The sequence below is a fragment of the Charadrius vociferus genome, unplaced genomic scaffold (assembly GCF_000708025.1).
Source record: "Charadrius vociferus isolate BGI_N301 unplaced genomic scaffold, ASM70802v2 scaffold217, whole genome shotgun sequence".
NCBI lineage: Eukaryota > Metazoa > Chordata > Aves > Charadriiformes > Charadriidae > Charadrius > Charadrius vociferus.
The window spans coordinates 809,648-821,665 of NW_009649190.1; the positions used below are offsets into that span (position 1 = coordinate 809,648).

At 37.6% G+C, this 12,018-nt stretch overlaps 1 protein-coding gene across 1 annotated transcript in view; it reads right to left on the reverse strand.

Annotated features, from left to right (window-relative positions):
- Positions 1-6,298, reverse strand: part of RFTN1 (raftlin, lipid raft linker 1) — an 87,604-nt gene extending 81,306 nt beyond the window's left edge. The window contains exon 1 of the mRNA XM_009888946.1: positions 6,141-6,298. Coding sequence (XP_009887248.1) covers positions 6,141-6,285 — 145 coding nt within the window. The 5' untranslated portion in view covers positions 6,286-6,298. The remainder of the gene's footprint in view (positions 1-6,140) is intronic.
- Positions 6,299-12,018: the final 5,720 nt, after the last annotated feature.

Below are 12,018 nucleotides of genomic sequence, written 5' to 3' on the forward strand. Positions count from 1 at the left end.
TGTTTTTGGGTTTGGGGGCTTTTTTTTTTTTTTTAAGTGAATGGTGAAGAGAAACAGAAAGCAGAAGGCAGGCACAAATAATTGTTAAATGTAATATAAAAATTACTGATAGGAAGAGACAGTAAGCACTGAAGTCAACAACAAATATTATGTTCTATAGCAAACAGAATTTCCTGATAAAAAAGGCATACATATTCTATAGGAAAAATGCCTTCTCTGTCCTCCATTTGCACACTTTCCAGTGCATGATACTTCCAAGTTCCAATTAGGCTTCTTCTTTCCCTGCTCTGAGGGGTTTTTATTAATTTAAGCCCGCACACAACTGAAATTTAATCCCAAATTAAGAATACGTCCATGCTGAAATGTTTCTTTAACTACTGATTGTAATATAATAATGTCTTTTATTAAGGTTCATTACCACATTATTTGTGCCTAGTATTAGAAAAAAAAGCAATAAAAATCAAGTCAAAAGCCCAGCCATAGCAGTTGTAGTAAGACTGTAACAAATGGGGTTTTACTGTAACTGGTTCCAAAACATTATTGTGTAGAATCCAGAAGCTTGTCAGAGCTTGAAAGACAGATACACTTTCAAATTTTATATATAAATGCATACACATAAATATAAATACACATATGTATAAAAAAATGCCTCAAATCAGAAGGTTTTATGTGCATAGTAAATCTGTTATACAAGGAGTATTGTCCTAGTAAAATACATGTCCTTAGACAACAACACTTAGAAGAATCAAGCAAAAAATAGGGTGGAAATGTTGGAATGTAACTAATAACCTTACTTTTAAAATACTTTTCTTCATTTTAATGTTTTTTTACTGAAGAGACAAGTTCTTGACATAAAGAATAAAAAAATATACGCCCTTGTACTCACATTATAACTTAAGAACTTCACTGGGACATGTGAAGCATTGCTATTTTTCATTCCGTCAGTCAAAACATCTGGATTTTAGTGGTTTTATAGCACAAATGGCTTGTTCAGAGTATAGCCTTTCCCCATTTAAAAAAAGAAAAAAAAATTATACCCCCATTTCATTCTCATCACATGGCTAGCATATGTTTCATGCCAACTTTATTCAAGACCAAAACCTCTCGTAAGTCATCAGGCCAATGAGTTACTATAGGAATGTAAAGAAAAAAAAAAAGAAAAATCCAGTCAAGTCGGTAAAAAAGCCCCTTCAAAATACAAAAAAAACTATTCTGAGGAAAAGGAAAGAGATAAATAACTATCAGATTCCTGGTTTCTCTCAGGAGGTCATCATAACTGAAAAGAGGTGGAAGAAAAGAAATAAAGGATGAAGAAGAGGGAGAGAGAGCTCAGTGTCTGTACAACCTGTCGCTGGAAGTGAAGTTTTCCACAGTAAGTAGATCACATAAGATCTATGAAAGGAATGCACATTATTAAAGTGTTTCTCTTTCAAACAAAATAACAAAACAAAAACAGCCTGACCCATGGAGTCACTGTTGAAAACACACTTGCTTTAAATTAAGGCTATTTCATTTGTCAGCGCATGTGCTCCTCAGGTTCGCTCACCATTTACCTCTTATTTCCAATAAAACTTGGAGATAAGATATAAGACGACCATTTTTCAGCTCCTTTTATTTATACAGAGAGGGATGCAAATTAAACAATTTTTTACTTTCGGGGGGAGGGTGGTATAATCTTTTTGGTTTTTGGGGTTTTTTTTCCCAGTACTGGGAAACTGCCTTTTATTGTCCTCAAATTTTTTATTGTTATAAAATTCAATCATTGTCACTTAGCATTAGTATTGTCTCAAAATCAGTGAGAAGGCAGCCAGTTGTGCACCTCCAAAGTGAGGATTAGCTAGCAGAGTTAGAACATTCAAAATGCAGATAAAGCTATTCAGAGTACGTTGTTAAAAAAGCGTGCACCCTCTCCAAATCATTACCTGCACCCATTGCATGCCACCAGTGGGAACGTCAGGATTCTGACACAGAATGACTCAAGGGGAGCAGCAGAAGAAATGACTGAGGGCAGAAACCTCTCACAAGAAAGTAGTTGAAGATGAAGATGATGCAGGACTGGACTGTACAGTGACAAGTGAGACTGACCCAGTGAAGGAACGAGCCTTAAGATGATGGCAAGGTGGGTAGATTTCAGGAGCTGCATGAGCACACCAGGAATGAAGCTGCATGTTACAGTCGGGGTGACCCAAGAGCTCACTGCTGCTAACAGGGGTAAGATCCTGCTCTTCCTCTGCACCATCTCTGGCATTTTGCTGACCCAGTAATGAGTCATCCAATTTACAAACCTGTTAATGTTGTCTTGACAAGTACAAGAAATGGCACGATTTTATCAATTTAATTCAGGTGAAATCTGGTGTGATTTCACCTGAGGGACAGCAGCAGCCCACAAGCTTTGGACATTACAGACGACTAAAGAACAGAACACAGGATGACACTGTCAAGGGACAACACTGAAGACAGACTGTGATTTCTCAAAAAAAGGCCACCTTAGCAGAAAACAAGACAGACAAGGCTTATAAGTAGACGTTATAAAGCCAACAACTCAAAAGGAGCATACCCACCTCATGGTTTTGAAATGCCTCAGCAAAGCGCTCCTTATTCCTAAAGTGCCAATCTACACTAGATGATAACCCTTTGCTACTATCAACTATCACACTTGCTCAAGAAGTAAAGGACAGTGGCAAATCTAAGCATTTTCATTCTGAAGAACCATGCAGATTATCAGTGTTGTGACACATGATGGAAGCTGATGGGCTCTTCATAGTCTGATTTCCTTGAAAGCTTGGGAAATCTTTCTCTGGACACTTTGCTTCCAAGTATGTCAATTCTGTAACATTGGGAAACATTAGAATGAAGTTTACACTTGCAACCTTAATTCTGTCTTTTGCATCTATGCATTATTTATACAGTACTTAAATAAATGATCAAACACTATCTTCCATTGGACATCTGCATCAGTGCAGAGCAAGGCTCAAGTTTGGAAATGAATTAAATGTATAATAAAGGAGCTTATTTCCTAACATCCTTTAGCTGTGTATGTCAGAAGGTAAACAGTAACCAAAGACAGCAAGCAAGAAAAGTTAAGTTTCTGGCTAACATAGGAGAGAAACGACCACCAGGACAGTATTTTATCCCCGTCTTCAACCGAGTGATGCTAAGGGAATGAGTTCATAACAGTGTGAGCTGATTTAAAGAAGGTCCTTTTTCTTTTCCTGACTGCATACTCCCACCAATTCTATCAGCTCCAGCATTCTTCAGACCCTTCCACAAGACACTGATCTGGCAGATGATAATGAAACAAAAAGACTACATAGCCTTCTGACAGATCCATGAGCTACATCAATTCACAGAGCTGATAGGAAGTGAGAGGGGAGCAGTATCTCCCCATATATAGCTGCAGAAAACTTACATCCACCTAGCTGCCTGTGAAACTGCAGATAAAACGTACACTACATTCTGGAAGTGATCACTGATTACTTGGATATCAGATTTGAGAATATACGCCGTTCCAAACTGCAAATACGACCAGCATCCACATTTACTTTTAAAGTCAATAAGACCTGCTTTTGGAACACATGAAGAAACACTAAGGATTTGGAAAACTTCTGGCAGTAATCTCTGTATTAGTCCCCACTTGCAACATAGAGATAATCACATCCTTCTCACCATTAAGATTAAACGCTTGTGCGAGATACAGTTAGAGCAGTAAACATTACAGAGAAGTCTCAGAGAAAAATGAGTACCAGTCTACAGAGCTAGGGTCACTAGTGTTGTAAGTAAGGCGTAGAATAAGGCTACAATAAAATAGTCTGCAGCCACTCATGATTTAGCATGGCTTATTCTAAAAATCTCATGAAGCAGAAAAAACGTGGAAAAAACGATGTCAGGTTATACATACAAACTGAAAGGGCTAAAGTAGATTCACAGAAGACAGACTTCACAATCCAAATGTTCTTTTTACACAGCTGTGCACGTTTCACTTTTAGAAGCCTCTGAATCCATGTAGGCATAGGTGAAACACTCATCAACTTTGGTTATCTGCAGAGGTTGTTTCTGAGCAAAAACTAAATGAATCAGTGATGCTCTCACCATTGAGAAAAACCTGGAACTACGTGGTGGGATGTGAGCCTTCATACAGCCAATGACATGAATAGGGAGGGAGCTGCGTACCGACTAGCTGTTACCCTGCCAATCCTAAGAGCACACAGCCATGGGTGATACTAAGGAAAAAGAGCAGGAACAACAACTCCATCCCCTCCAAATCTGCACATCCACTGGCATTGTAAGAGAGTGGAGTGATGGGGATACAACATGCCAAAACAGAACTCAATGGGAGCTGAATAGCTTATACTCTTTGGCGAGCCAAAGAATTTGATAAAAGTACTTCTACTCACAGTCTCTTTAAAGCCATGCCTCCTAAAATCATAATAAAGCAATCTATAACGAGTAAGAAAAACATAGTATGCTTTATAACAAACCTATCCATTTAATCAGATTTGGAAAGCTCTGGGTTTAATTTTTTGCTCTGTGCCAGACATCCTCTGTGCCTGAGGCAAGTCACATTGCTATCGCATGTACTGATTCTTCCTCCATACAGTGACAAAGATGAGACTTCATAAGATATGAGGAGAATGCACACACTAAAGCTTGTGAAACAATCAGAAGTGATGAGCATCCCAGAAAAGCCCATACAAGGGTGTCCTCAATATTAATTCATATTCACTAATGACACAGTACATCTTAGTAAAAGTCGTCAAACTATCGAACAACATAAACAGTTCATTTTGAAATAAAAATACATAAGCACAGAAACAACTGCAATACATAAACATGAAAAAAAAAAATCCTTCTCCTTTAGTTTGGTGCTCTCAGTAACTGCAGTGCATCCCAATTAGCATAACAACAAACAGAAGAATCCGCAAATAGGAAGAGAAACACAAAGAAAAGTCTGGAAATACAAGATTTCTCAGCTCCCACATTGCCTACAAAAGCTTACTCCTGTCCAATCACCTATCCCAAATCTCCACCTTTTCCCAAATTCAAGTTCACTTGCAGCAAGCTTTTAAAAAAACCAATAAATTCACTTTCCTCTGCGCTCAACATACTGAACTGCACTGGAGGTGTCACATCAAGCGACGCACCAGCAGTTCTTTGTCTCACACAGTGAGAGACGTACCGCTTTGGCTTTGCCTTTGACCTGACTTGCAAAACAAGAGAAGTAGCAGCACACTGCAGGGCAAAAGCAGAGGCTCTACCTGGCATCCCGCCAGCTAGCTATAACAGATTTTGGTACTGTGTTGTTTTATATATAGCAAGAAGCAGGTCCCAGCCTTCTGCTCAAGCTTCAGATTTCCAAATGGTGTGAGGAGTAATTGCTTGTAGAACAGGCTAATTTTGAAGTGAAAGAGGGCACAGGCGATGGTGTGAGCAATACTGGCAGAGATGCTTGATGTCAATCAGAAAGGAAAGAAATGAAGTATCTGTGGATTGTCATGTGAACTAAAGCAAGACTATTTCAGAATTTCAGATGGGGCAGGGGGGAGATAAAAATTGCATGAGACTGGACCTTCACCCCTTTGATGTTTTACATCTTCAGTGTCTCCTACTATCCTACTTACACCCACATGGGTGCACTTCTAAGTATTTGTAACCACTTAACAGTTATTTAAGGTACGTTAGCAAAACTGAAAACAGTAAGTTTAACCTCTCAAAATACTCCTGAGGGAGCACAGGGAGCAGAAGGGGAGGGAGGAAGAAAAAAGAGCAGTAAAGCATAAAACCTGGCAGACCTGAACTGCTTTCCCATATGAAACCTGGATAAAATGCAAATTAAGGAGAAAAAAAAAACTGTATTAGACTAAGCAAAAAAACAAATGGGGGTGGGGGGAAAGGGGGCATGGCGTAAATGAACCAAAAATCTGAGAACCTACAACTAGCTCTAAGGTTAAAAATTTACAGAAAATTCTCAATAAGATCGCCGCATGTCAGCATTATGACTGAAGAGAAGGCTTTACTTAAAGAAACTAAAGACATTTTTAAAACAGAACTATTACATGCACTATTCAAAAAACATCAAGGAGCAATTAACATGTTAACTTGAATAGAAACAAAAAATTTAAAGAAAAATATTGTGTACTTACTATCATTTAGTGTTGTGAAGTCCAGGAATCGATATTCATAGCAAACATCTATCTTGGTTTCTACTTGGGGCCTCTTCAAAGTTGAATAGATATTACCAGGACGTTTTTCATCATGCTTCTCTAGTTTGTTCAATCCACAACCCATTTCAGCAGCTCCTGATACAAAAAGGCAGGGAAAGGAAAAAGGGAAAATGCATAAACACCATTCATTTTAGTTTTTTTTCTTTCTGGTTTCATGCAACACAATAGTACATTACGGTGATTTTTATTTTTTAAATACAAGCTATGCACAAATTGTATGAAATTGTATAATTAAATAAATGCTCTGATAGTAACTGAAGTATATACTACTCATATCAACCCTCAGGTATGCTATTATTTTATTGGGAAACTGACAGTTTAATGCATGCATTTTGCATCTTTCACTTGTATTCAGTAGTATACTCTGGAAGACAGACGTTCCATTATAAAAAGAGGCTGAAAATGCAAAATAATTTGCTAATATAAAGGTTGACAACTTAGTAACAATTTCTGCACATGCAGTTACTATGAGAGGAGATAGCATTATCTTTTAAACAGATCTGTAAAGTTCAAATTAATATCCAGACTTATAATTCAATGGGAAAAAAGGTTTGCAGAGACCTACCAGCATTTAGAAAACTACCTCATGTCCTTCCACCTCATTATTTCAGGTAATCCACAAGAAATAATGGCACTTCATGGAATCCATCTTCAAACTAGAAGAGGCACATGACCACAGAACTGGACAAGCTAAATCTAGTTCTCTTTAATAAGCTGCCAGTCCACAATGTTTAAAGGATTACTCCTGACAACCATTTCTGCTAGACATTAAATGTTTCTCAATATCTCAATATCAATGTCTGCACATTATGGCTCATCTGCGTACGAAAGAATGGAAGAATTGCTTGGTGAAAATACTAAGATAATTCAAATCCTCTCATGCCTCTTCAACAATGCTGGTTGGACTGAGGCAAATTATTTCAAGTGCCAGTGAGTATAAGAAGATAAAAAGACGCACCAGCTAGGCACCTGAGGTTTTTGACTACAACCCACCCAACATCCCGCCTCCACCTACATGGAGAAACTCCCGCTTTGGGGACAGGGAGGGAGATGCAGAATAAACAGCCCGTGACGAAGAGGGGCATCCGCAGGCAACTCCAGGCACTTCAAGGCCCGAGATCCATTAGTGTAAACACGCTGCATGAAGCGCCATAAAGATCTGTGGTTCAGCCTCCCCGCAACCTCCGACAGATAGCAATGAGCACCTAAAAAACTTCAGTCGCAGACTAGGTGTGCCTTTACCTTGCCAGTTAATAAACCTAAAGCGGAGAATGAAAAACTGGTTCAGTCTCCCCGTCTCCAAGGATGATAAGCTTATGCCACACCTTCATTTCCCAGATGGTTAGAAAGTTAGTTAAATTTCCAGCCCCAATGTATTTGGAATCTATTTGGATATATTTATTTGTACTTATATTGTGCTTTAACTTTTGTAATTTTTAACCCTCCCTCATATTTCCTTGTGAAGTCATTTTTATGAAGTTACCATGTCCTCTCCTAGCATAAATGTGCTCAAGTCCTTTCCTGTCACTTCGAAGACAGGATCTCTGCTCCCTTCATCACCCCGCTCACTCTCGTTTGCATCACTCCTGTTTTCATCTCCCTATGTGAACACAGGTGACCACACGTTCAAAATGTGATCTAACAAGGCCTATTAAAATAACATTAATGCTTCCCTGTCTCTACTGCAAATAACTTCCCTACTGCACCTAAAATCATCAGTCACAGCTGAATCACATTCAGAGTTTACTGTCAGCTTCTCAGTACCAAAGAACCCATTTCTCTTTATTTTTATCCAACACAGCTAATTGAGGAGTTCCCAACCTGTAACAGACGTCTTTACTCATCCTGTAACTTTGCTCTATTCCGTTGCATGTCTACATCTCTACTATTCAGTAAAAATCTTGTCCCATTCTTCTGCATCCTGGAAGAGCTGGAAGTTATTTCAGATTCAGCAATGAAGCCCAACTCCACATCACCTGCTGGGTCTGCAAGTGCACACCTGCATCTTATTATAAAGTCACTAGTAAATAGCATCAAAATAGGACTGACCAACACATTAAACTTCAAAAAATCCCATGGTAAATATCTGATCATACAGAAACTGGAAGCAGAAAGAACATTTGCTAAAAAGACAAAACATTAAGAAAAAAAAAGCATGATACACATTCCTGAACTTTAAGTGTCTGGGGATTCATCCAACAGATAACAACCTTCCCTGCTTATTTTGGCAGAAAAGTAAAACTACATTATTTTAACAATTTCTACAAATGAAAGCTAGGTTTGGAGATTTTATTATACTATTTTTTTAGACATTTAAGGTTAAAAATCCTCAAGATCTTTTTCTGTTCCCCAAATTATACTTTCTACTATTTCTTTTTAGTAACAACTAGTACTATAAAATAAAAAAGCGGATTATTCTCTCACACATACAGAAGGTTCTTTCTTTTGCTTAAGTCTAAAATGTTATTTATTATAAGTGCATATTAATCTGCCTAACAAGATATGATGAGTATTTCCATGGTCTGTAATGGAACTCAGCACACTTGTGATTTAGCATACTGTAGAGTAAGAAACTAAGATAGCAATGTATTAGCAAGTGCATCAAATTTCTTGTCTCAGTGACAACCCAGCAATTCTTACACATCTTAAGTATACAGTATGGTATTTTATAAGGAAAAAAATCCATTTCAAAGGTCATTAAGCAGTAGTGCGTGCAACCCTTAGTTATACAAAGAGTCTGAAATCCACAAGATTCTTCAGACAGTGATGGCTGCAGAAGGAGGCCTTAGGGACTTAATATTTCACATCACAGAGAGTTTTTGCATTCTTTCCTAAATTGGGGTGAAAGTGCCAGAAAATACAAGCTTGCTCTTCCATTGGCAGCCACAGATGCTCTCCTGCGCTTTTCTAGCAAACATTGCCTTGGCCCTTTTGAGAAAAACAGTCCACCCTCATTGCCCATGCGAATAGCAATCTCTGCAAACAGTGCCAACCTGCAAGTCATTCAGCATGGAGATACCTGCCCACCTGGGACTGGACTGAAAACACACATTTTTTGTATTAATTCACTGAGTGACTGCTTACCAGAAAAACAGATTTTCACCTTCCTGCTGCCTGGCTAAAACTTCAATTAGTATCCTTGAGGATAAATACTTCCCCACATTTCATTAAGTACAGACGATTACATTTATGTTACTGAAGCACACATATGGAAAAGGACGCTTTCATTTGAATAAAAATGAGGTATCAGTAGGAAAAGTAAGTTTCACAACATCACAGTCTTTTTCCACAGTAATTAAGATGCAAGTGCTGCAGTAGAAAATAAATCTTAAGAAATAAAGTTCCTACTTTAGTACAGGAGTCTAAGTATTAAAAAAATTCCAGAGACTTATGAATACTTAAAGTTTGCTGAAAGATACTGATGACATGTGTATGACAAGTAATCACCGAATCACCAAATTCTGCTCAATGTTATCCCACAAACTTCCAATGGGACAGCTCGCTTTATAACCTTCCAAAGATTTTTAACATCAGTTATTACTCTCTTCCTTCCTTTCCTTTGCAGCAGTTAGTGCCGTTCAGAGTCTTTCCATCCTTGTCTGAAAATATCTCCTTGCTTTTCAGTTACAAATCTAGTTGTCAACAGGACATTATTCACTTTCTTAATTTTCTACATTGAAGTTATCAGAGTGTCATAAGAAATGTTCATCACTGATGCATTCAAATTAATCTGAACTCACTTCAATCCCCTTTTTCCAGCAGGTATATTGTTTTGCTATAAGGGATGCTTAAGGTTACTGTAGTATATATAGTTACCCTGGCTTTCTATAGCCACATGCGAATGCTACTTTTTCAATTCAGTATTAAAAGAGAGTATTATCACCAATATTCACTTTTTAGTAAATTAAAGAACAATTTTTCAAAAACACTGCAAAATTTTCAGATACATTTTGCTCTGCAGTAGGTTCTAAGACAAACTTTTTCATTAATGCAAAAATTAATCACTAGTTCCATACATACAAGAAATACCTTGAGTGAGAGAAAAAACTAACATCTAATGAAGAATACTAATCACTACAATTAATATTTAGCTATGGGCTCTTACAGCTACATATGCTGGAAAAACTTAATTCTGTGCACAAACTCTCTTAGATTGCGAATTAATCTTAAGTGTGCTCTATGATCTTGATAGTCTCTAAACTCGTTCTTGTGTTCAGCCATGTGATGATAAAACTGGAATTGAAACCCAGGCCTAACAACAGATTTCTTTTTTTTTTAGTCTAGATCTCATTTTAGTTTTGTGAAACAAGAAAAATGGAAGCTGTGATGAGTTGCAGAACAGCAACAAAGCCTACAGTCAATTAATTCCTAAGTTGGTCTCGTGAATGACAGCAAAGGCCCCCACTGGTTAGGAAACGAGCAGCTTGCTTCTGCAAACTCAGTTTAACAATTTAACCCAGGTTTTGTATATCCCAGGCAAATGTCCAACTTGCAAGCCACAGAATAAGCCTCTTGCCTCCACCTCCTCTTCCCCGTTACTGTCCTTCGTCACATATTTTAAGAGTAGAGGAGCTCTGGGGAGCGTCTGGATGAACAGGAGAGAAACCCACCCCAACACGGCAAATAACCTGCCCCTGAACACTCCTTCCCAATCCAAGTTTTACTGAAATTGGTACCATCCTTTGCTATGAAAAACAAAAAATTACAACAAATTGTCCTCAGCAAGACAAAAAAACCCCAGTATTTCCATTTTAAAGTACCTCCATGATCCATGAAAACAAGAGTATCTTGAAGAAAATATAGGATTTTTTATAGCTCGTTTAGAGATATGCCAAGTTTTCAACTCATCATCTCTGAACCTAAGCTTTGTTGAAATACTCTGCAGCTTGGGTCTGCTTTCTCACTTTACTAGCTTGGGTTCAAAACAGATGAAATACAGCAAGTTCAGAATTAGCAAACAAGGAAAACAATCATAAAAGAGTATCAGGTAGCTAACAACTTTTTTTTTTTTTTTTAATAATAGTGGCTCAGGCCCCAAGATTCCTTTTCAGCAAGAAAAGGGCACAAAAAAGAGAAGAAAAAAACCCTGCCTTCTACCTGTTTGGGTTTTTTTTTGTTTAGGGCTTTTCTGGGGAAACAAACAGAGCTAGTTTTCTGATGTATCACCCCCTCCCTTCATGGAACTCCATAAAATTTATCTCCAAGGAATAATAATGAAAATTACACTGAAATGTAATAGAACCACATGGCTAATGGAAGCTTGAGTAGATTACCAGGGATGTTTATCAACTAAGTATACGTTAGCTAAACAGTTTATTTCAATTATATCAGTATTACGGAAAACACTGTGTCAATGATTGCTTACAGGGATGACTTGAAAAGACTTCCTAAACAATTCTTTTAAATACATATAGTACGGGAGTCAACTACTAAGCATATAACATTAGACTGAATATTCTAATACACATGTAAATGCAATACACTACCACCTGAAATAGAAACAAGGTAGTATTTATAATGGCATCCAAAGAAAATGTGCTGTACAGGCAGATTACACTACTGTCAGCTTGCTTTTAAGCGCAATTAGTGAGAATAAGCTTGCCTGCATTAACACATTTAAAATGTTTATTGTCCAGAACTAGTGACCTCATTTTGTAAGCTTTATCATGAATTTTTTTTTTAAATACATATCATAAGTTACTGCTGAAGTTCCTTTCACAAAATTATGGAATACGGTGTTTTCAATGGAGAGTGCAGCAGTGAAACAAGATAACCGCAATGTATTAATAGGTTTTTC